General features: G+C 41.0%; 1 protein-coding gene and 1 long non-coding RNA gene across 4 annotated transcripts; one reads left to right on the top strand and one right to left on the bottom strand.

The window, feature by feature from the left end:
• Window positions 1–1,376: 1,376 nt before the first annotated feature.
• Window positions 1,377–22,100, top strand: Cndp2 (Cytosolic non-specific dipeptidase 2). 3 transcript variants are annotated; one of them, XM_045739136.2, is made up of 11 exons: window positions 1,377–1,748; window positions 4,135–4,309; window positions 8,062–8,181; window positions 10,082–10,237; window positions 11,199–11,378; window positions 12,404–12,527; window positions 14,446–14,570; window positions 16,229–16,450; window positions 18,730–18,879; window positions 20,744–20,845; window positions 21,395–22,100. In XM_045739136.2, exons 1-11 carry the CDS (start codon window positions 1,714–1,716, stop codon window positions 21,437–21,439), a joined length of 1,434 nt encoding a protein of 477 aa, XP_045595092.1. In that variant the 5' UTR covers window positions 1,377–1,713; the 3' UTR covers window positions 21,440–22,100. The 3 variants fall into 3 exon arrangements, with proteins under 3 accessions (XP_045595092.1, XP_045595093.1, XP_045595091.1); XM_045739137.2 differs by lacking the exon at window positions 18,730–18,879 and adding an exon at window positions 18,401–18,550 and having other exon boundaries at window positions 1,439–1,748; XM_045739135.2 differs by lacking the exon at window positions 18,730–18,879 and adding an exon at window positions 18,914–19,066 and having other exon boundaries at window positions 1,453–1,748.
• LOC138371599 (uncharacterized) lies at window positions 16,452–26,033 on the bottom strand. Its single transcript, XR_011230542.1, has 3 exons — window positions 25,905–26,033; window positions 17,329–17,445; window positions 16,452–16,694 (listed from the first exon to the last, which is right to left on the bottom strand). It is a non-coding gene; the product is annotated as an uncharacterized lncRNA (long non-coding RNA).
• Window positions 26,034–26,089: the final 56 nt, after the last annotated feature.

The following is a 26,089-nucleotide window of genomic DNA, read 5'->3' as shown; positions in this document are numbered from 1 at the left end:
GAATGGGACTGTCACAGTAAAAATCTCTAGGAAGAGATTCGGCCTGCTCCATCATCACCTATTCTACCATACCACGTATATATATTTTAGAACTACAGCCACAAGAGCAACAACAACTACTTTCCAGACATCTAGCCAGTACCACCAGTCTCCCCCCTACACCACGGCCCGTCACCCCACCTCACCTGGTCACCGGGAGCTCACGCCATCGGCTGAAACAAGCAGTTAACGTGAGCCGGTTCCTAGTTATCCACGACTACCAGCGCCACCTGGACGGTCAATGTTCCATATAAATAGGGCTACTTAGCCCACCATGATGACAGGAGACATCTCCCATCACGCAGGGGCAGGGTGCAGTCGCACCTCCACAGATCTCCAGTATCATCTGTTGATAATGGTAATGGCTCAAAAGGGCCACCACTTACGGGCTATTCATGCCCATGCCACCTTTTGGGTGGCTTAATCTTAATCAATCATCCACCATGATTCAGAACACTCCTGAGTGTTCTACTGAGTAGACCTGTTGACATACCCCAATGTGGTAACAGAGCTATTCAGTTTGGCTCACAGTAATCCCGCACAATATTTTATTTGCCCATTAACGTAACATAAATTTGATTGTTCATCTTGTTTGTTCTGCACGCTTTGTATTAGAGCCAAGCCTGGATATTATTTTATATTTTGTAATTTGTTTAACGTCAGTTTTCTATCAAAGTAAAGTATTTGTAAATGTTTTTTTCCCTCTTTCTTATCCTACAGTTCCTTCACCATGAAGACAAATTGCAGTCTTAACCTTTTTTTTTACTTTTTTGTTTTTAGGTTTATATGATTGTCATTCCATCTGCTCTAGAGAGACTGCACTGACCCCTATTTTTCTCTTCATAGGACAAATTTCTAAAATCCATGATTTTTTTTTCATTCAGCATGTGAAAGCCCACAGAGGTAGTAGTAGTATGCTATATCCAGCATAATTTTTGCCTTTAAGGAAAAGGTGGTGATTCAACTGTATAAGTCTCAGGTGCTCTGTCTACTACATATATTTATCTCTAACACACGTACACACATCCCACAAGAAGCAGCTGTCTAACTCCCAGGAACCTATTTACTGCTAGGTGAACAGGGGCATCTAGTCGCAAGAAACTTCCTCGGCCGAACGCGGACTTAGGACTACGACTCCCGAGCGCTGTCTACTCAGCCGCGAGGACACCCCCCCCCCCCAGTCAGTGTACTACCGAGATCTACGCACTACCGGGACCCGTGTTTTTGTAATACCTGTCTTTTCGCTTGTGTTGACTGTACACACATTTTGATAATATTATAAGAATGGGTTCGTATCAGATTCATAATTTGTACCAAGAGACAACACCGGAGCTGCCACACGTCAGCCGAGTCATATGTTGATGGTGTCCAAAAAGTTCCCCAGAATTGCTATTGATATGTCACGGTAACGTCACTCCACGGGCACAGCATATATACACCACCAAAATTTGATAAAGTTTGCTTAAGAGAGGATAGATTGTTAGCTTAGGAGAGGATAGGTTAGGTTAGGACAGAATAAGGTTTTTTTTAATGAGAATCGGTGACGACGCTATGGCACAACTTTTGGCCCTTTTTGAACCGTAGTGTGTGGTAGTGGGCGTCCTCAGTCAGCTGGTGACAGACGGTGGAAGAGGTGGTCGTCGCGTGTCTCAGGTTATCCTCGTGTCTTCCACTATGGCAGTTCCCGAAAACTTGGTCAAAGTGTTTAAGTGAGTAGTGTAGTGGTGAGAATGTGTGTGGTGTAACTGTCTACCGTGGTGGGCCGCCTGGGGCGGGTGTGGGCCTCCTGGGGCGGGTGTGGGCCTCCTGGGGCGGGTGTGGGCCTCCTGGGGCGGGTGTGGGCCACCTGGGGCGGGTGTGGGCCACCTGGGGCGGGTGTGGGCCTCCTGGGGCGGGTGTGGGCCTCCTGGGGCGGGTGTGGGCCTCCTGGGGCGGGTGTGGGCCTCCTGGGGCGGGTGTGGGCCTCCTGGGGCGGGTGTGGGCCTCCTGGGGCGGGTGTGGGCCACCTGGGGCGGGTGTGGGCCTCCTGGGGCGGGTGTGGGCCACCTGGGGCGGGTGTGGGCCACCTGGGGCGGGTGTGGGCCTCCTGGGGCGGGTGTGGGCCTCCTGGGGCGGGTGTGGGCCTCCTGGGGCGGGTGTGGGCCACCTGGGGCGGGTGTGGGCCTCCTGGGGCGGGTGTGGGCCTCCTGGGGCGGGTGTGGGCCTCCTGGGGCGGGTGTGGGCCACCTGGGGCGGGTGTGGGCCTCCTGGGGCGGGTGTGGGCCTCCTGGAGCCGCCAGGTCTTTCTCTCTCTCTAACTCTTGAAGTACTTCCTCTCCCAAATGATACCTTGTATTTGGCCTCCTGCTCCGTACACCTATCTTCATTACATTACATTTGCTTGGGTTAAACTCTAACAACCATTTGTTTGACCATTCCTGCAGCTTGTCCAGGTCTTCTTGAAGCCTCAAGCTGTCTTCCTCTGTCTTAATCCTTCTCATAATTTTGGCGTCGTCAGTAAACATTGAGAGGAATGAGTTTATACCCTTCGGGAGATCATTTACGTATATCGCAAACAGGATAGGTCCAAGTACAGAGCCCTGTGGGACTGCACTGGTGACTTCACGCCAATCGGAGGTCTCACCCCTCACTGTAACTCCGCTTCCTATTGCTCAGGTACTCCCTTATCCACTGGAGCACCTTACCAGCTACACCTGCCTGTTTCTCCAGCTTATGTACTAGCCTCTTATGCGGTACTGTGTTAAAGGCTTTCTGACAGTCCAAAAAAATGCAGTCCACCCAGCCCTCTCTTTCTTTCTTGCTTAATCTTTATCACCTGGTCGTAGTATTCTATTAAGTCTGTAATGCAAGATTTACCCTCCCTGAACCCATGTTGGCGATTTGTCACGAAGTCCGTTCTCTCCAGATGTGCTACCAGGTTTTTTCTCACGATCTTCTCCATCTTGCATGGTATAGAAGTCAAGGACACTGGCCTGTCGCCTTTTTGTATATTGGGACTACATTAGCCATCTTCCATATTTCCGGTTGGTCACTAGTAACCTACTGTACACTATGGAGAGTGGCAAGCAAAGTGCTCCTGCACATTCTTTCAATACCCATGGTGAGATTCCGTCCGGCCCAACAGCCTTTCTCACGTCCAGCTCCAATGGGTGCCTCTTGACCTCGTCTCTTGTAATTTCAAACCTTTCCAAGGCTGCCTGGTTTACTGCCACCTCTCCTAGCACCATGACCTCTCCTTGGTCTATTGTGAAGACCTCCTGGAACCTTTTGTTAAGTTCTTCACACACCTCTTTGTTGTTCTCTGTGTACCTGTTCTCACCTGTTCCTTCACTTGGTTTTCCTCCTGATGTGACTGTAGTAGCTTTGGTTTTGTCTTAGCTTTATTAGTAATATATCATTTTCATACTTTCTCAGCTTCTCACACTAACATACTTGTTCCTGGTTCTCTGGTATCTCTCTCTGTCTGGTGTTATCTTATTTCGGAAGTTCCTCCACGTCCTTTTGTTCAGTTCCTTTGCTTTCATACATGCCTATTATACCACAGATTCTTCTTTTGCTTCTCGGGTTTTTTTTCCTGTCGGGCTGGGATAAACCTGTTTACTGCCTCCTGACACTTTTGGGTGACATAGTCCATCATGTCTTGTACAGACTTGGTTGTGAGTTCTATGTCCCATGGTAGGTTCTCTAGGAATTTTCTCATCTCATAATTGCAGGAAATGCTGTGTGTATTAGTGGCTTTAGGCATAGTATGTACTAGCTCTATCTAGAAATCCAACCTTATGTTTGTAACTCATCTTGTATGTATGTATTTTTACCTTAAACATTATCTTGTCTGTGTTAACGTGTACCTAAAAGTACAGTGTAGTATGCATTGTGGTCACAATAGATCAAATATACATGGATGGTGAAGATGGAAAAAGGTCATGTATATGTTAGTGTAGGGATTATGATAGGGGGGAGGAGATTATTGATCTGATTAGCTCAATGTCCTGTACTTAATTTGTATAAAAGGTGTCATTACATTTGTATTAATTTAAAATTTGATTTTATTTGTTATTAGCTTATTGGTACCAAAATATTATGAATCTATTACAGATATGTTGATGATAACAAGATTCGCTTCATCGATGTGCTCCGAGAGGCTGTTGCCATAAAATCGGTGTCGGCCTGGCCAGATGTGCGGGGCGAGATAAACAAGCAGATGGAATGGGCGAAATCAAAGTTAGAGGCTCTCGGTGCCAAGTGTGAGCTACATGATGTTGGCCTCCAGGTGCATCTCTTGAACAAAGTGTTCTTCCAAGAAAGACCCCCTCAGTAGCTTGCCGAGTTTAGCTATGATAACTGGCCAGCCTGAGCTACACACGAGGCCTCGGACTCGTCCATTGCCAGATGGAAGCCAAGATCAGAATCTTGCTAACTCAAAGGCAATGAAAGCTGGTGGATCAGAGATCCACCTAAAAACTGAGAACAAACTCGCCAGGAAACTTAGATACAACAAAATGAGCGACTTCTTAAACAAATTAGGCATCCTAAGGGAAGCAAGGCAAACTATTTTTTTCTGTGGGTAAATATCCTAACTGTAATGTGCCTGACTGTTGCCAGATGGCAGCCCAGGTTACATGAGGTCCCAGCCAGCCTTCCACCTTACTTTTCTGCATGGTTCTGTTCACTACACCTGCTTCCGTGGGCATCTGTTGACTGCTTCTTGTTGTAGTTAAGTGGTGTTAGCTTTACCTGGAATAGTAGTTCTTCTGATGACCTTTGTATTGTTCAATTTCATGCTTCATAATTGTATTTACAGTTTTCCGCCTGCATTGCACATGCCCTAGCATTTCATTTCATTCTGATAAGGGAGCCAGGATTATCTTTTATAAGGTCTGTTTGCATTTCCCAAAACCCTATCAAGTACACCTAATCTGATGGGCTGTGGGTTTCCTCTTTTATGGGTTGAGAACGTTCTCTAGGTGGTGCATGCTACTGCCTGCCTATCATGCTCAGTCTTCTTTCTATTACCTTGCATTTAACTGTGGCATGCTTTCATCACATGTAAGATTTTTTGTAACATATTGGCACACTCCACTCGCTCCCTTAATTTTTTCGGTCAGGGTTCATAACTTGTTTCTCTGGCTGGAGTTTTTTTTTATTTCCTCCTCCCAGACCATGTGGCTCCGTCAGTAAAGTCAAGGGAGTCTGGCGGATCAAGGATCTTCTTATCTTGAGGTTATCTCGAGATGATTTCGGGGCTTTTTTAGTGTCCCCGCGGCCCGGTCCTCGACCAGGCCTCCACCCCCAGGAAGCAGCCCGTGATAGCTGACTAACACCCAGGTACCTATTTTACTGCTAGGTAATAGGGGCATAGAGTGAAAGAAACTCTGCCCATTGTTTCTCGCTGGCGCCTGGGATCGAACCCAGTTTTACTGGATTACTAGAGTTCCCAAGAGAAAAGATACCACAAAGGTAGAGTATACCAAAACATTGGTAATGCTGTCTCTAGCCATGTCAGCTGGTCGACAGTCTTGGGATGCCACCCCTCTCATTCTCTCACCTGGTGCCCTGCTGACGAGATTCATGCCTTCAACTGGACCCAAGCTCTGCTTGCAGAGATAAGTTTTGGTCATCATTTGAACTTTATCCAGCATCCAGACCTTAGTTTGTGTTCCTTGTTCTTACACTGTGTGTGTGTTCGGTACTCTCCTTTGTAATTACCCAAGTGTAGTTACAGGATGAGAGCTCATGGTGTCTCGTCTTTTTTTTTTATTTAAATTTTAAACTATTTATGTAGTTTATAATTAATATTATTATAAACTATAAACATGGTATGTATATATATTTTTAAAGTACAGGTATATGTATTCATATTTATAACTTGTTAGATAAGTATAGTCACAAAAGTTAACTAAGCTATAGTCAAAATAGTAGTCTATATCCTAGTTACAATTAATAATTCATGAATGACTCGGTTACTCAATTCAATCAAGTGTAATTCAGTTATGCAAAATGGCGTTATATATTTAACACGGTAGGTTGTAAGTAGATATAATTATAACTATAATAAGCTAGGGTTATAAGCAGTTTATAACTTAGTTAACTTATTTGTAGTAAATTAGTTACAGTAGTTGACAAAGTTATAGTTAACCATAGCTATAAATGTAACTACAGATATTAGTAAACTAGAGGCAAAGACCAAAATGAATAAGAGAGTAGCTAGGGATTAAGATTCGCTGTGAACGACGCACGAATCTCTGAAATGTTGACCAGGTGACGGCTCTTTTAGTGTTACATTTGTATCCTTTCTTGCACCAGTATGAGATGGCTCTGCAGTTGTTCTGGTTTTTATTCTCGCCATTTTTTCCCGTCTCTATGCCAATGGTCATGTCCTTTCTGTGTTGATTTGCAGAGTGCAGTCTTGTGCCCAATTCTGCTGCTTCCTGTTCAGTGTTGTAATAACCTCACTCGCTTTTGGGATAGGTATTACTTTTTTGTCTCGCCATTCCTTAAGTTATCCAGAGCACTTTTTTTTTTTAAATTCTGGTCTGTCCCTCATTTTGTCCTGTTATTGTCATGTTTCCCTTGGCTGAGAATTTTTTTTTTTTTCAAGATAATTAGCTTGTTGGCTCAAACTTCTGGCAGTTGTTTACAAACTTTACGCTCTGTTTTTTCGTATCTTGCCTAGTAGCTTGGCATCGTCGGCAAACATATTCATGTAATTCTTTATTCTGTTTGGTTGATTATTTATTAAGACAATGAACATTACTAGAATTAAACTTAAAACATTGCTAGAAATGAAGCCTATGGCACTCCGCTAATAACATTTCTCCTGTCTGGTATATTGCCTCTGATTACTGCCCTCATTTTTTAACACTTTGGAACTGTTAATTTAGTATTTCACACATTTCCTTTTTATTCTTTGAGAATCTGTTCTCTATTTTTTAACTCTGAATATATCCTTTACCTGCAATTTACTCTTACTGAATTTGTAGAAAAGGCCTGATTCTGTTTTACACTTTATTCACAACTCTCTCAGTTTCTTTCTGCTTCTTTTCTCACTGCCATGTAGTTGTTTTTCTTGTGTATTGCTGATATGTTTCAGGGTTTGGTCTCTTCTTATACTGGTTCAATTTTTTTTATTTTTTGCCTTTTATTTTTTGGCTCTAACACTTTGTTGAATCAATCCTGTTTTCAAGTTCTGCATCTCTTTCTAGGTATAAATTTATTTTGTACTTTTCTCAGTATATATACCTCAATGTGGCATACATCTAATTTATTTTTGCCTAGCAACAAATCTTTCCAATCAGAGTCCTTAAAGAATGTGTCAAGTTCCCTATATATGTTCCTCTGTTGAAATTTAGTTTTCAATCATTTTGTTTTCCTTATTTTCTAGATTATAATGCATTTCATATACTGTACTGTGTTACTGTATTTCCATCTGAGACTACTGAAGTCCCACCCAGATATCAAGCATTGAATGTAATGAAAGACACTTTTCTGGGTGGCCTCAGTGACTATGTGCACAACTTTCTTTGCCCTACTTTCTTGTGGAGAAGAGGGGCAGTGTGGGGGACTTGTGAAAGGCATGCAGGCAGATTGAACCTTTTGGGTGACTTGAGCTGTCATCTGGTGGTACACGTGGATAACAGTACATGATTTGTTGACATTTGGCAAACTACCACTTCTCTCATTTCCATCTTTTCTCTTTCCTCAAGATTTGTAGCATTTTGTTTTGCCTTTACTTCCTGTGTAGTTTTACTTAGTTATGAGGTCGATGTTAGATCTTCATGCTTCAATTGCTTCCGAGTATACCAGATTCTGATCCTGGGGTTCAGTAAGCATGAACAAGTCAGAGGCCCAGTAGTGTTCAGGATGTCTAATACCAAAGTAGGGGGGGAGCTACTAAGGCTGCCCAGTAAAGGGCTTGAATATTTGGGCACGACATTGTATGCTGATTATATTTGAAAAATGGATCTAAATGGAATAAGGAGTATTCTAACTTTATATAATTTTATTGAAATGGTTATCTTTCAGACCCTTCCAGATGGGAAAAAGATTCCATTACCACCGGTGTTACTGGGCCAACTGGGCTCTGATCCTAAGAAGAAAATGTTGTGTGTGTATGGCCATCTTGATGTACAGCCAGCATTGAAGGTATAACATGAATTGAGTAATTTATTATTAATGCATTTTTTGTAATAAGGAATGGCACCATGAGAACAATGATGCCACCAAGAACAGTATAATGAGAACATGATGGGAGACTACATTTGGGGGATGATTCATGAGGGTAATTTACAGTATAATCTCAAAAACTTCTAATAGTAAATCTCAATATCTTTAATGGGAGATGATTCACAATAGATAGTGGGAGTAATGTAATTGTTTTTGCTTATCATGTTCATAGGCGTGCTATCTTGAGTGGCGTGATATTGGACTTGTTTTTTTACACTACTCGAGAGACTTGAACTGATCAAGGTCTTCTTGTGATTAAACATATCATTGTTTAATCACAAGAAGACTGTCCAGAATTGCTATCGTTTCAAATTAATAGAGACCCTTTAAGTTAAATATGAATAAGTGGATGAAATGTGTGGTACTGAAATGCTTTTTTATTAAAATCATATTTAATCAAAATCATTTTTATCATAGTTAAAAAAACTTGTATTAACACTTCCGCTCAATAAAGACGTCGTTTATTGCGTCGTTTTTTTACTCGGGGGGGGGGGGGGGGGGGGGGGGGGTGGGTTAGTCCGGTAACGACGCAGTATTGCGCCGTTTCCGGCGGCAAATTGACGGCAGCTTTGGGAGGGGGCGCGCTGCAGTTTTGGACATAATATACATATACATCTGTAGGGAATTTCATTGCAAATACATTGATACCAAAATGAAAGACATAAGACCAGAATTGAGGTAACAAAGTTGAAAAGAGTATACCCATTTTATTGCTATTTATTAGTGCTCACTGCGGTAACGCACCGTCACGTTCTCTGTTTGCTGTGGGTGGGACGCCGGGCTTTTGGACTTTATATTTGCATATACTCCTGTAGGGAATTCTATTGCGAACACAATGGTACTAAAATGAAAGACCTAGGACGAGAATTGGGGTAACAAAGTGATAAGAGTGTACACATTTTATCGGTCTTGTGCGTTTCCGGGTAACACGCTCTCACTTTCTCTGTTTGTTGTGGATGGTACACCTGGCGTTTGGACTTTATACGCCTTTAGTCCTATAGAGAATTCTTTTGCAAACACATTGATACCAAAATGAAAGACCTAGGACGAGAATTGAGGTGACCAAAGTGAAAGGAGTGAACGCATTTTATCAGTCTTGCATGCTCCCGGGTAACACGTTCTCACTTTCTCTGTTTGTTGCGGATGGTACGCTGGGCATTTGGACTTAATATGTCTTTAGTCTTGTAGAGAATTCTATTGCGAACACAATGATACCAAATCGAAAAACCTAGGACAAGAATTGAGGTAACAAAGTTGAAAAGATTATACATTTTTCAGAATTGCCGCGTGCTCCCGCGGAATGCCCAAACCCACCCGGAGTAGTGTGGTGCATGCGCTCCCAGAGCATCAAAGTGTTAATGTTAATGAAGATTTTTAGGGAAAGTTGAATTTTGATAAGTTTCCAAGAAATCTCCTGGCATACAAAAAAACTTGTTTAAGTTCTAGATACTCAACTTTGATCTTCTTGAATCCTTGTTCATAAACCCATGGAACTGCCTACTTGCCGATGCCATAAATGTCAATACGTTACTACAGTTGGAAAAAAAATCGTCATGAACAATGGGGGTGGGGGGGGGATCTTTGACAAGCGGTTGGCTTCCTGTCAAAGCCACTAAAAATGGTGGCCCCCTCAGGTAAATTCAGATAAACTGGCATAGAGGGACAGGTATACCCTCTTCTGTTAGCTGCAGCTAAGACATCTGGTATTCTTTTTATTTTCCGTTTGCTAGTCAAACATTATGGTGTGTGTGCATGCAACTTAGCCTTTGTTGTGGTCTATTTATATAATGCATTATAATTGTGCTTTTTTTTTCTTTAGGAGGATGGTTGGGACACGGAGCCTTTTGTCTTGACAGAGATAGATGGCAAATTGTATGGTCGTGGCTCAACCGATGACAAGGGTCCAGTTATTGGCTGGATACATGCGATTGAAGCATTCCAGAAAACTGGCCAGGAGATTCCTATCAATATTAAGGTGAAATTCATGAGTTGGTAAATATTTTAGGTGTATAATACAAAATAAATAAGAGGAATACTTGAAAGTTTGTGAGAGTACATGCTTGTGTTGTGTAAGATACAATAATATTGTGAAAGGTTGATAGTTCCTCATAAGGGTCATAAGAATAGAGGAACTCCAGAAGGCCTATTGGCCCATGTAAGGCTGCTCTCATTTACTGTATGTTTCATCAAACTAACTCGTATATATATGTAACCTACAGGTGAAACAATCCAGTAATCCTACATTTGTTATGGAACTGTAATCTAGTCCACGTATCATCAAAACTATTTTCTAACTATTCTTTACAAAGGTCTGTCCTTGAATGTGATTTAATTATTATCCATTGTTTTGTGTTCCAATTTCCACTTCAAACTTTACCCTTGTAGCGATGAAGGGGCTCATGTACGACTCCTTGGTGGGGGGGGGGGATTGACTCGACCCCCTCTCCAGCCCTTCTCCTCATGCTGTATGTTATTACCTAAGTGTAGTTACAGGAAGAGCTATGCTCATGGTGTTCCATCTTCCCAGTACTGTCATGCAACGCTTTAACACTACTGACAGTTTTGGCCTCCACTGTCTTCTCGCCTAACTTGTTCCAACTGTTTTATCATTTAGTTTACAAAAATGAACTTTCTTAGGTTTTCTGGCAGCTTTGTTGCCTTAGTTTGAATCTGTCCTCTTGTTCTTGAAGTTGCCGTTTTCAAAAATTCTTCTCACTTTTGTCAGTTCCTGTTACCATTTTGTATGTAGTGATCATATTGCCTCCCTTTCTTCTATCCTCTAGCTTTGGTATATTTAACACATGTAGCCTCTCCTCAAAGCTCTTGTTTTTCAGTTCTGGGAGCCATTATTATGTTACACCAGTTGATGGTGGTTTCATTATAACATCAGATATTACATTTGAGGAAAAGACTTATTTTGAATTTTCTCTCGACAGTTTGTGTTTGAAGGTATGGAGGAGTCAGGTTCCGAGGGTCTGGAAGAACTTCTCAAGGCACAGAAGGACAAGTTCTTGGCTGGGACTGACTATGTGTGCATTTCTGACAATTACTGGTTGGGGAAGACCAAGCCATGCATCACCTATGGTTTACGTGGTATCTGCTACTTCTGCATTGAGGTAAGATTCTTCTTTAGATCAAGTGGAATTAGAATTAGCCTTAATATAATTAAAGATATACTGTATAACAATTTCTTTATACCTTGTAGAATGTGATTTACAATACAATAATAGATTGTAGCTTTCGAGGAATTGAATAAAATGAACATTACACAAGTTTGCTCTAACCCTTAGGCAGCGGACATCGTCAGTTTTTTATTCACAGGCTTATGTGGTTATCATGATGAAGATTTCAACAATTATTGTGTGGGTTTTTACATGTATGATGCAAATATGACTATAATAGGTTTTATGTGGACGTAATGGAGTTGACCTTGAACCATGGAAAAAATCCCGTGGGCATTTCATGGTACGAATGCGGTTATCGTCATGAGTGTTACTAGGGGAATGCAGTCATTGTCATCTGATGATTTAAACAATTATTGTCTGGGTTTTACATGTATGATCAAATATTAATGTAATATTTCTCTGGATGTAAATAAAGAAAAACAATGATAAAACATTCAGTGAAACATCAGATGATAAAACAGGAAGTATCAGCAAATTCGAGCACCAGGTGATGACAAGTGCCATATGCAGCATTGCAGAATGCCGCCACACATTGAAACAATAAGTATTCACTTATTTTCACATTTTTCTTGCATTTTGTATACAATCTTGAGGTCATCTCGAGATGATTTCGGGGCTTTTTAGTGTCCCCGCGGCCCGGTCCTAGACCAGACCTCCACCCCCAGGAAGCAGCCCGTGACAGCTGACTAACACCAAGGTACCTATTTTACTGCTAGGTAACAGGGGCATAGGGTGAAAGAAACTCTGCCCATTGTTTCTCGCCGGCGCCCGGGATCGAACCCGGGACCACAGGATCACAGTCCAGCGTGCTGTCCGCTCGGCCGACCGGCTCCCACATATTAATAATTCTTTATTTTTTATTTATTTTTTGTGTAGGCAGGTACGATTACATGTCCATAGCTGCTCTCTAAGGGTTAAGAATGATAAAGTATGATTACATAAGAATGCATTTGCAGGTTGAGTGCTGTGCCAAGGACCTGCATTCAGGTGTGTTTGGAGGGACTGTGCACGAGGGCATGGCAGATCTTGTCTATTTGTTGAACACACTCTTGGATAACAAAGGCAACATTCTAATTCCTGGTAAGACTGAAAACAAATGTATACACAATTCACACAAATATCCTCACACACAAACCTGTATAAATACTGATAAAGATATGAGCTGAAGTTCAATTTCCACCAGCACATACACTGCATGAGAGCACAGAATACACGTGCACGTGTGTACACATGTGCAAGGGAAAGTGTGTAACCATCAGTAGTATCCTGACATACTAATCAATAGTGTAATTTAAGCAATATTATGCTTCATGTAAGTAAAAGGGCTGATTAAAAAAAATTTACCTCATTTCAAGTTGACTTTAAACATGACTAAGGTACTTGGATGCAGTAGTGAGAGACAAATGTTATCAGTTTCATCACAAATTGGCCGAGATATTATGTAGAATGTAAAGATTAGAAGGAAATCGGGCGAGTCAGGAGGAAGGTATGAGAGGCGAATTAGTACACACAAAGTATGGGATGAATTAGCACTTTTAGGATATCATAGTTTTGAAGACAGTTTCAAATGGCTGAGCTGACATTGCTAATGCTGTGTGAACTACAACATTTTTTAAATGTATCGAGTAAATATGAGAACTTAATGAATGTACAGTAAACCTAAAATTCAAGGGTTTTGCTGAGGGTTTCGAACAAAAATTTGACAAAGCTACACGAGAAAAACATCGTCAAATGGCCTTCTTTTGTGGCGAAGAATGCATCGGCAGACTTCTGGAAGGATCCCTTGGTGTTTGGTATTCGGTGCTTGGTTCGGTCAAGAGTACATCATTTATGTGGTGGCAAACCTTTGACAATACCTGCATGCCACTAGTTTTGCTTTGGTGGACTTTGTTGGTTGACTCCCATTTATTTGGTTCCCTGTTCTAAGGCTCGCCCTGCTATTGTTGTTTGCAGTCGTTAATTGAAGCCAGCCTGTGTTCTACCCTCGGAACCCATGGTGTTTGCAAATTTGTGGCTTTGGTCGCCATCTTTTCTAACGTGTCTTAGGCTGGTATTTGGGTTAAGGGGTTTTGACATTTTAACAGGGTTCAGTATTTAGTTAGTGCTCCTAATCCCAGTTGATCATGTTACTATGGATTGTGCCTTCCGGCCAGGTTTCTCGCATTTTTCCTCGTGTCTGCTGCCTATCCTACCTAGTAAGCCCTGTTTTGTTCCCTGCTGCTAGTTAGCTTCAGGGAGCCACCGGGAGGACTTCCTCCAGACACCAAGCGGTGAATGTAATAAAATGCCACCTGGATGAGCTCCATGGCTCCCCGATTCTCTGCCCCCTTCCCTCCAAGTTTGTCATGGTCTGTTCATTGGCTACAGAACTGAGCTGGAAAGTCAACTGAGGACTTGGGCTGGGCTGCCTGGTGGTGATAATCAGTACTAACAAGTTTCAAGTTAATTTGAGTGAATACCTTGTTGTGCGAATCATTTGCAGAGTTGTTCGCCAGTTTCAAAGCTTTGTTTTTTTTTGTGAACACTCCAGTTGTCTGTAAAGCTCCTGACTTTCTGGAGGCTTCTTCCAGTTGAATAATGGATTGTCACTCGTCAGGTTCTGGCTCTGATGTCCAATATGCCAGGGAGAACTTCTGCATTTGCTGGGACTTTTTTTTTTTTTTTTTTTTTTAATATGTAGCAATAGCATTAGAGAGCCTTGAGAGATATTAAAGCCTCTGTAAAAGCTATTTATATGTAGCATGATAGCTTTAGAGAGCCACTGAAGCTACTTCCAGAAAGAGGCGTTTCATTACATTCGATGCAGAGTTTTTGTGCCACTAACCTCATTGTTATGGTGCCAGAGCTTACACATTAATCAGTTATAAAATAAATTGAACAACCCCATTTTGTTGTCATGACCTTAAACTAGATCACCATCTTACTGTGATAACTGGCTGATGATGATTTATTGGAAATAAATTTGCAATAAGATATTTTAATGCAAATTTATTTATAGGAATCATGGATGAAGTTGCACCAGTAACAGCCGAGGAAAAAAGCCTTTATGATAATATTGAATTTGATGTGGAGGACTACCGAAAAGACATAGGGCACGAGAAACTGATTCACCACGACGACAAAGTAGGTTCCCCTCTGTTTAATGTTAATTATAAGACAGGGAGATGAACTACATTAACATTTAATACAACTTCATTCTTAGTAGGTTACACTTGAGATGCTTTATTCTGTCTTACTATAAGCTTTAAGAAATCCCATCATGCAGTTATTCATTTCTTATTTGGTTTAAACTAGTTTTCCCCACTTAACACTTGTATTTTCCATATACTTTCCAGTCACATGATGTACTTGGCATAGTCTGTTATCAATATTAAGTACTTTTATTTTTTTTAGGTCATTCTCTCACCATAATTATACCCAGTGTGCATGTGCAGAAGAGCTGCTGAACTGGTGGAAGTTTTTAACTGGCTGTTCTACAAAGGTCCCTTCCTTACAAGCACAGTGGTAAAAGGACCAGATCCCTAAGCCCAAACCATCCAATTATCAAGATAGGCCAGACCATGGGGTCCCAAACAAGTGTGTCAACCACACGAGTCGATCTGGTGAATATTATGTTCAGACCAAATGACACTTTGAAACTGCCACAAGTAGATCCCACTCTTGAGCTCCCAACCAGTCCCTACGCTCTGGGTGGATGGGAATGTCCCAATCCTGAAGAACAAGGTTATGAGCCAAGAGCCACATTAAACCACTACGTGAACTTAGAACACAGCCTTCCGAAATGTGCATCAAGGATTATACTTGTTGAGAACGGACATAATTCAAAATGAAGCAGGGCTCCAGTGTCTCATTTGAGAAGAGGGAAGAATCGAGATACCCTCAGCAAGGACAAGGTCACAGCAAGCACACCCTTCACAGGAACAAGTTGCCAGTGATAGTGAAGAGTAAAGGAGTAAGTGACTGAACAGGTCCCTGAAGTACTGGAGGTGGGGAAAATTAAACCCACCAAAGACTAAGAGACCATGCCTGGCAACAAAACTTTGACTCCCCTACTACAGTTACCAATACATAACACACCCTTGGCGAATGCTGAGAACTGCATATACTTGGGCAACTGGCACCCCAGAACCCATTTTCTATCTAAGTGCCCAAAAAGCACAGACATTGAACCATTGTGAAGACGGAGCTGACAACAGCAATCAAATCATGTGGCCGAGCAGCTGAAGAACCTTGCCTGCTGCTGCTAAAACCCTCAAAAGGCAAAATTTGAAATATGCAAAAGTATTTACTACAAATTTAGTAAATTTATTTTACTACACTGAATTCAGGGAGAATGAAATGCCATAATATCTCCTGCAAAACAGAGGATGAAAATAATTTGTGCCAAGTTGGATAATATCATGTGGATCATGCAATATGTGGGCTGGACCACTGCCATTAAGTAATTATTGTAATAGCCAAGAGTTTTGTCAAAATTAAACTTGGCATCATCTTCTGATAATTACTTGGCAAAATGAAATTAGAAATATATACACTTATTGAGCTGCAGTCGTCATCTACAAGAGGAAGTTATCAAGAGCATTGTGATTAAAACACTAGTTAACTTTGGTCACTAGTATTGCAGTGGATTCCCTAAAACATTGTAGTTAGACCAGGACTATGAAAACAAGTTTTGTATAATGATAGGAATAACAATTTTGGTTAATTCTTGAATTGGAACTGAAATTGTTTGATATAAGTGTAACATTAAGAAATGCTTAATGCTAACTAAACATTTTCAGATGGGGACTCTGATGGCAAGGTGGAGAAACCCATCTCTCTCAATTCATGGTATTGAGGGAGCATTCAGCGAACCGGGAGCAAAGACAGTCATTCCCCGCAGGGTCATTGGTAAATTTAGTATCCGCATTGTACCTAACCAGACTCCTGAATCTGTCACCAAGCTGACTGTGGACTACTTAAATAAACAATGGGAAAAACGAGGAAGTCCAAACAATATGAAGGTAAGGTAATATTTTTTTATTTGTATATATATAATTATAGTTCTATTTGGTCTCCAGGTCATGAATACCTTCTGCTTTTCTTTCAGAAATAATTTCCTTTTTTTGCATTTAGAATATTAGCTGCATAGTTTACTTGTTGTCAGTTTTGAGTTTCTGTACTGCAGCCTGGCTCTTGACAGTTTGATCAGTAAGGCTGCAGCTGGCAGTGGCTCACATACCACATAACAATTGTCAAGAACATAATCTGTGGGAAATGTGAAACTCAAACCATTATTGGTTTAACATTCAGGGGAATGAAAGAGTCTTGGAAGATAATTTCAATTATAATTAACCTATCATTTGATGAGCAAATTTGAAGACACGGGTGATAATGGACTTGTTCCTAGACTGGTTCACTTTCAAATGTTTCAAGTTTGATTACAAGAATAACCTGGCTAACAAAGCTCAACTGATCAGTGATCATGCACCTGGCCAGCCAACATATTGAGACTGAGAGTGACTACATGTTCTTCCCATCAAACAGGTCAACAGTCAACAAGTTTTTGCTTAATTATAATATCATGATAACTATTGTGAATATTGGTGCAGCATGGAAGTAATGAGGTAACTGTGCAGATGACGAGTCACAATAACGTGGGTGAAGACATGACCAAACCACATACCAGAAAATGGAGAAACGACAATGTTTTAGTCCGTCCTGGACCGTTATTACACACGACTTGATAATGGTCCGGGACGGACCGAAACGTCCTCATTTCTCTATCTTCTGATGTGTCGTTTGGTTATTGAGGTAACTATGAATGGTGGGGTAGAAACAAATACTGGACAGCATGTTGCAAGGAGTTTAGAGGTTTTGAGCATTGGTAAACATTACTTACGATGTTCAGCTTACTCAACATGCTGGAGTTAATGATGACATTGAAGCTGACCTGGGTTGAATTGTTTGAATTGGGCAGATGAATGCAGAGCATTTATCAAACAAAGCCTCATTTCTTCTGGAACAATAATCAAAAGATGAAAGTAATATTGAAATGGAAGCAGCAAATCGATTATTAATGAAAAAAATAGGAAAAAACATTTAAATTTATTACAATTATAATAATTATAATTATAAAAATAATAATAAACTATTATAATTATTTGCTGCTGCTGTGTAAATGCTGATGGAGGGTGACACAGTGTTGAAAGAAAGCAGTGAATTTAAGAGGGCATGAAAATCACTTGATCTATTAGGAGGAGCTTTATCAGGAGAATAGAGAGTGCCCACTGTATATGTCTTGATTAAGCTTTCAAACTGGGAGAGGAGAAACTACTAGAAAACTGCCAAGAAAGCTATCCAGCAACAGAGTCTACAAGTAGCCCATGGAACATCTAGAGGAGGAGCCCCTCTTTCTCTGTCGCATGAAAGGGCAGACAGTCGTGCCTGTGAATAATTCTTGGACTAATATTTATCCCCCCTCACTTAACCTCAGTAAACACTGGCTGCTGCTATATCTGGTAAGTGCAAGTGTGTTGTACTAATACAGTACAATATGTTCTCCCTTTTTAAAGGTATTTTGGACACTTTAATTTTTCTTAGGATTATCTCCACATTATATAATGTATTGTTATGGGGAAATAGTTTAAAATATACATTTTAATGGAACTTCATTTGTATGAGAACATTCCGAGATGTGTATAGAGGGATACAGTATTTCATATGCCAGTAATTGTTTCCTAGGATGTTGCATCACATTACAACTCAAAAGTATTGTGGTTTCACAGTACGTGTTAAATACGTTTCTTATTTCATTACAGAATTTGAACTTAGATTATCCAAATTGGCTAACTGACTGTAGATTCAGGATTTGTAATAGTTAATCATTTCTCTCAAATTGTCGTGTAAATCTGTTGGAAATTTAGATAGGCTTACATGCTTATGGCCTGAAGGTGATTAAGTGTACATTCCAGGCACACCTGTACCATAGTGGCATTCACTGGGTATCAGACCCTAACCATCCTCACATCCAGGCTGGGAAGAGAGCCGTACGACTGACTTATGGGGTGGATCCAGACATGACTCGGGACGGTTGTTCCATACCAATCACCCTCACTATGCAGGTGTGACTATAAATAGTTTTAATGGGTACAGAGAAGTTTATTGAATTGGGACTTTATTGAAAAGCAGGGATATACTGTAGCAAAAGGTAATACACTGCACATGTAAAGATTCCCATTCAATGACTTCCCTGTACTTATAGGTATGCTTAGGGAAATAATTGATAAACTATGGACTTCAGGCCTACAACTACCATGGTGGGCGTTGTTGGATGTCGGATAGTAATCACACTAACTATGAGGCTGGACGGAGGGCCACCAAGTTGGTGTACGGGGTCGACCCAGACATGACGCGCGAGGGAGGGTCCATTCCAGTCACTCTGGTGCTTCAGGTAATGGCTTCTGTTAGTTTGTGGGTTATTGCAGGTAACAGAATTAGATGGCAGTGCTCCGGCTTGGATAGCAGATCCAAATCACGGTAACTTCCAGGCAGGCCGAAGAGCCACTCGCTTAGTATATGGGGTTGAGCCTGATCTCACCAGAGAAGGTGGCTCAATTCCCATCGCAATAACTTTACAGGTAAGTAACAGTAATGTCACCTTCAGTTTTGTTTATAGTACAGCCATTATTCCTAAACAATTATCTATCACTCTAGAACAGTAGCTCTGCTTGAGAGTGTACAGTATTTTCATAATGCTTTGCAAATTACCTGCAAGAAAAGTATGAATGTTGTGATATCTACTACTACTATCTTCTCCTCCTCCTCTTTACAGTGATTACTGCTTATTTCTGCTTATATCTCTACAGTTATATAAGCAGATAAAGTGCATACACTTTTATTTTTATTGACTTCAAATTTATAGTTATAACCCTGAAAATAAGAAAATGTATAAACATTTTAGGCTTTGCTGAGAGGGACCTTGAAGTGCCAGAGACACTGTTGGTTGGATATGTGCCAGTGGGTTAGAACGTTAGTGTTGATGTGCCTAATTACCACCAGATGGCAGCCCACCTCACTTGCGAGCTTATTGTGGTCAGGGTTTCACCTCTGTTGGAACCCAAGAATTCCTTTATTTTTTAATTACTATTTCATGATTGTGTTCAGTTTTATCCACATTGTTTGTTCCCTATTGTTAATTTGTTCCAGTTATATGCCAGGGATAACCTCTCTGGTGGCCGACTTACATTTCCCTCGCTCCACAAGCTATTCGTGCTGTTAGGAGTTTGGGTTCCTCCTCCTCAGTCCTCTCGCATTCAGGTAGAATGAAGAATTTTCCATCCACAGCAAGAACTGATAATGATGAGTTGTTGCTGTGTGCTTGAATATAAATAGTACTTTGTCCTGACTCCTGTTCATTTTGCTACTTTGGATTTTTGCTGGGTGTGACCTTGGAATACAGTACAGAACTAAATAAATTCCATATCTATAGCTTGTCTACCTTTTGGATTTGTCATTGGATGCTGTTCCTGGCTTAGGGTGTTTGGTACTCCCATTGGGTGTTTGTGGCTCATTCTTTGACCTGAGTACTTGTGCAGCACTGCTTACGTAGTATTGAATCTGTAGGATCAGAACAGAGACTTTGTGTGGCGTATGCATCTTCTTCACCCAATCAATCTTCCTATTTTCTGCATTTTCCTTATGATGAGGTAGCCCTAGGTACTAAGGGGTTTCTCCTAGAAGACCAAGGTAGAATGTAATGAAACTCATCTTTCTGGTGAGTCCCTCTGTATCTACCCATTCCCATGCTGGCCCCCCCCCCCCCTCCTCTTACTGTAGTGTTTAAGAGTTATATGGATGATGTGTGACTGGCTGGGTTGGCGGCCCGGGGCTGCCAACTGGAGACAAGTGCGCGCTACAAGCCAGTGCTTCGGCCAGTTGACGATTATTTAAATAGATCAGATCGGTGTTGCAAATGTGATTCGTGCAGTTGTTTGATTTGGTGAACTCTGCCTTTCTGGTGGTCTTAACCCCCCAGGCTCCCCTTTACCTCTGTTGAGTGCACCAAATTCTGGTACTGGTCTCCATGTGGGAACTTGTTAACCATTATACTGTACCTGGTGTGGGACTGAAGGTTTGACAGGTATCACAGTGTGTAGCTCGTGGAAGTATCAAAGAACCCTCCAGAAAGAGGCGCTTCATTAAATTCAATGCTTGTTTTAATTGCATAAATATTTAAATCTACAGCATTGTTATTTATTTTACCAACTTGTCAAGAATGTTCAGTATTCTGAATTATTTTAAATGATGTTTTTCAGGAGGTAACTGGCAAGAATGTAATGCTGCTGCCCATGGGAGCTTGTGATGATGGTGCTCACTCGCAGAATGAGAAGATAAACATCCGTAACTACATTGAAGGGGTGAGTATTGCAGTTTATATGGTTTGGACACTGTTGACTCTGCCGGGCTCTTGTTGATTACCTTGGCCTCCATTGTTGTGCTGGAGCAGAGAGCAGTGCCCTTTTTTTCCAGGTTTTGTTAGAGATGTCAAGTGATCTCTTATTTCTTTTTCAGTAGTTGTATTTGCTCTTCCTCATCAATAGATGGGTTTTTGTGATAGTTTCCTGATTCATGTGCTGCCAAAATCACTTGCTCAGATTCCCCTCTTAATGACATTCTAGTATGCTAACCTCAAAGTTGACACAAATTTTGGTCCCATTCTTAGTCTGGCATTACTATGCTTTAGTGAAGTGTTGCCTTTTACCAGTAATATCTTGAATCAAGCATTTCAAGTCATTTACATGTGTGTCATTTAAATATTGTACATAAAGCTTAACAAAATCCATTCACTTGTGTGATACACAAGGTTCACGCCATTCTCAAATACAGTATTCTTACAATTGCCTTCATCATGTATTTGTATTATAATTTTATACAATTGTACAATCAGAATATATATTTTATTTCAGACCAAACTCCTGGCTGCTTACATAAACGAGGTAGCTAAAGTTTGATCCGTCACCATCACATTCTACTGCAGTTTGTCCAACCAGAAATTTCATTCAAACTTGCATGAATTTTAGCTATTTTAATACAAAAATATTTTTACATAATTTATGGTAAGCAAATGTTGGTTAATTATATCTGACAAAGATGTATTGAGAATTTGTTTTAGTAGCTTTTCAGAAATGTAGGAATACATAGTCTTTTTAATTTGTTTTTAATCTCCCTAAACAAGAAGTAAAATGCTACTCTTGGCTCCTACATGTTTTGTTGCTTGTAAGCATCATTGAAGTCAACAAACTTATGATATAAACTCTGGATAATTGTCAACATTTAGTGTTCAATGATTACTGCATAATAGATAAAGATCATGTAGTAGAGGTGTCTTAAGAGTTTTTCCCTGTTATACCTCAAAGGATTGTAGAAACGTCTAGGAAGACAGAAATGTTCTAAAGTACTCTAATGAGCTGTGATGTTTTTTGTATGTTTTTTTTCTCTGTACCAAGGAAAGTAATCTTGATCGTCATGAGCCGATCTTGCCTGTCACCTTTCTCTTGTAATTTGTTACAAATATGCAAATTTTTACAAACTTGTTTTTGTATACTGTTATATTAATTTTGTTACTGCTTTTTCACTTGATGTTTTGGGAAATAAAATTGTATATATAAATAATAGTTTTATTGTTCATTTAAATAAAATAAAAATAATTGCTCATAATGCTTTAAGGGTAGTAAAAATGAGTGAGAAAAACTCGCTTGTATTTTATTTATTGATATAGCTTGCAGACTATGCAGACTCCTTGTTGTTCAAACTTTGGAGAATGTTGACTATGTATGGCATTAAGTGATATGAAACATCTTAGCAGTTTTTAGCAACACGTGTGAGAGTAACGAGTGACTGGTTTGATATTAATGTAGATGTACATCAGGGTTGTGTGAGGTCATCTCTGGTTATTACATACAGCATGACCCCAATTATCAGAACCAATTGGTATCTGGATAACTGAAAAAGATGAGTGTTGGTTAGGTCAAGCTGGTTGTGATGGTGCTTCAGCTATTTACTACAACATCGCTAAACTCCTAACTTTAACCAATTATTTTTCTAATTGATTCTTGCATTAGAGCCTGTAGAAAGCTCTAATACTTTATATTCTATAGCAGCCTGTAGAATATAGAAAGATGACATATGTACACAGACTGCAAGTGTTAAGCTGAATAACTGGCTTAGCTGCACTGCAACTTGCCACTAATGCACTAAAGAACAGTGGAGGAGTAAATTTTGGCGATTCAAAATCAACTCTTCAAACATCTATGGCAGGTGGCTGCAGGTAATGAATGCCCCAATGGTGAACATTCCAATTGTAAACTATGTGAACAAGAGCTGGGACATACTCTCTAACACTATATCTGTGATTGCCTTGTTATCAGTGATTTCAGACCAAATGGTATGAGGTACTTTGAGATCTGTAACTACTACATAGTAGGCATCCATCAGTCTCAGGAGACTATATAGAGTTGTGCTCTGGTTGTCAGTCTGGAGTGGCCTTTCCAGGGTGTAAAGCCAGGGTAGGTTGACATGGGGCTTAAGCTATTACCCATACAGCAGGTCCCCCCTCCACGGCATCAAGAGTCTCCAATGGAAAGGCAAACGCCAATACGATTGGTTCCAGTACCGTCACAGGAACTGTCAGAACGAGGTTGTACACAATTCATACACTCAGGAATATTGGAAGATATTCTTGGCCTGTACCCAGATTTTCCTAGTGCAGGCTAATAATGTTTTCATCTACTCAGACCCCAGCCCCCACACTAAATAATATTGTAAATAATAAATTTTAAAAAGTCGCTCGTGGATATAAACCAACAAACTCTCATTAAACATAGAAAAGACTTGCTACATTTTATTTGGAAGTAAATCAAGCCAAATTCAACTTCATATAGACAATGTTAAAATTAACACAAAATTATGAAAAGTTCCTTGGCCTATACATGACTGAACTTGAGCACCCACGTACAACACAGCCAAAAAGTCACAAAAATGGTCAGTATACTTTCTAAAATCAGATACTATTTTTCCCCACTCTGCTCTCCTCTAATTATACTACGTACTACTCTATCCCTATTTTACATATGATATCAGTGCATGGGGTTCAACCACTGCAAACTACCTCAAACCCATCATCACTTGGCAAAAATCTGCTATCAGAATTTCAGAATTATAACAAATTGTCTTCAGACAACACACAGCCCCTCTACATCCCTTAACATGCTAAACATACATACACCAAACATTCTCATGTGCTATTTACATGTACAAAACCTTGTTCCTAAATGCTAATCTTGATCTGACCCTTTTCCTTGATGGATGTAATGGAACCCATGAGCACCACACCAGAAATAAATCTCTTTGATATCCCCAGAATCAGACTTTAATCTATGCAAACACTCCATGCAAATAATAGTGCCCAGTCTATGGAATTCACTCCCTAAAGAATTAAAAAATTGTCCAATCTATGCCCCATTGAAAAGCAAAACCAAAAAGTACCTAATTTCATCCTCATAATTTCCTACCTTGTGCTTCAAACTCACTCTTGTGCTACCCACTTATGAGGTTAGGGGGATATGAGGACGTCTTTCTGCAAAGGGACATGACGATGGAGGAGAGAAGGAAGGCTCCAGAAGCAAGGAGAAGATGCAGAGAAAGGGTTGGGGATGTGGGAGCCACAGGACTCGGCTCAGTGTCTCCAGGAACCTCAGAGGGGAGTGAGAATCCCCCCACCAGCAAGTCAGCACCCCCAGGGAGGATTGTAACAGAAGCCTTCCACCAACCAACCCCTCAGCCATCCCCCTCCAATCACCTGCACCTCCCCAGACAGTAAAGTCCCTCTTCAGACCATGCCCCCCATGTTCTCTAACCCTCAGATCCCCCCCCCCATGCCCTTTCTTCCCCAACCCCTACCCCAGATCCTCACTGTTCCTGCACCCCATGCCCTTCCCTGTTTCTCCAGCCTGTGCCCTTCCCAGTTTCCCTACCCCAAGCTCTTCTCCCTACCCCATCTCCCTCCCCAACCCCTGACCTCCCTGTCAACCCACCCCAGTATACCCTGCATAACCCAACCCATGACCTCCCACCACATGCCCCTCCAGCTCCCCATCCCATGCCCCAACTAACCCCCAACCCCATTTCACGTCAACCCCAACTTAGCCACATCACGTCAGACCCCCCCCCTAGCCCCCCCTGTACCAGATCCTCCCAGCCCCCTCACACCCTGTTGAGTGAGGGGGCTGGAGGCCGAAACATGGAGTTTCGAGATGGTTATTACGGGCGAAGGGTTCAGAGACTTCATCACAGGCACCATGACAATGGGAGGACCAAGAGTAGTAGTAGCAGTGATATATAACCCTCCACCAAATAAAAGAAGACCCAGGCAAGAGTATGACAGAAACAACATGGCAGTTAACATTATCATTGAGAGAGCAGCTGCTGCTGCCTTTAGAAATCGATCCCATCTTCTCATAATGGGGGACTTTAATCATGGAAGGATAGACTGGGAAAACAGGGAACCACATGGAGGTTGGGAAACATGGAAAGCGAAACTGCTGGAGGTGACAACTAGAAACCTTTTAAGTCAGCATGTCAAGGGTCCCACGAGAATGAGAGGCAATGATGAACCAGCAAGACTCGACCTAGTATTCACTCTGAACAATTCAGACATAAAGGAAATCAGTCTTGAAGCCCCCGTGGGTATGAGTGATCATAGTATACTGTTGTTTGAGTGTGGTCGAAGAAGGGTTAATGTACTCAAGGAAGGGACCAGAAAGCAAGAGGACGGCATTCCAGAAGGGAAACTATGAGATGAGAAAATTCCTAACTGAAATAGCTTGGGAAACAGAGCTCAGCGGAAAGACGGTTCAAAACATGGACTACAATACAACAATACAATACAATACAATTTTATTTAGGTAAGGTACATACATACAATAAATATTTACAAGGATTGTTTAACTTATAGGTATAGCTAGTACATACAATGCCTAAAGCCACTATTACGCAAAGCGTTTCGGGCATTCGGACTACATCACACAGAAGTGTAAGGAGGCAGCAGACAAGTTCGTCCCAGTCCAAAAGGAAAAAAATGAAATGGAGATGAGAAACCCATGGTTTAACCAGAGTTGTAACTAAGTAATAGGGCATGGTGAAACTATAGAAACAACAGAACACTAGAGAGCAGAGAAAGATACCAGAGCGCCAGGAATGAATATGTCAGGGTGAGTAAAAAGGTAGAGAGGCAATATGAAAATGACATAGGCAAAGACTCAACCTAAACTGCTGCATAGCCACATCAGGAGAAAAATAGATATGATAGAGCCCAATAGGCTCGGAAACCTGTACACCAGTTGATTGACAGTTGAGAGGCGGGACCAAAGAGCCAAAGCTCAACCCCTTAACACTGACAGGTTGATGTTTCCATCTTACCTATTTCAGTTTCCCAGTGGTATGTTGACGGATTTAATTAGGTTGTTTATGGAGGATTAAATGTTGTTGTTGTTGTGTTGATTTAGGGGCGACGACGATCGAGGATTAAATGTACACTGAAGTTAAAACATCCCAGTTTTTAATGGTGCTTTGATAATCAGACCAGTTACAAATAAGATTAAGTA

The sequence above is a fragment of the Procambarus clarkii genome, chromosome 36, assembly GCF_040958095.1.
Source record: "Procambarus clarkii isolate CNS0578487 chromosome 36, FALCON_Pclarkii_2.0, whole genome shotgun sequence".
Lineage (NCBI taxonomy): Eukaryota > Metazoa > Arthropoda > Malacostraca > Decapoda > Cambaridae > Procambarus > Procambarus clarkii.
Note: the sequence above shows the minus strand (reverse complement) of the source record. Positions and strands in the feature narration are given on the sequence as shown.

Coding starts and splice junctions, on each gene's coding strand:
- Cndp2 (XM_045739135.2), top strand. CDS start 1,714: ATGGCAGTTCCCGAAAACTTGGTCAAAGTGTTTAA. Junction 10,238..11,198: donor AGATTCCTATCAATATTAAG/GTGAAATTCATG, acceptor TTCTCTCGACAG/TTTGTGTTTGAAGGTATGGA. Junction 12,528..14,445: donor AGGCAACATTCTAATTCCTG/GTAAGACTGAAA, acceptor ATTTATTTATAG/GAATCATGGATGAAGTTGCA.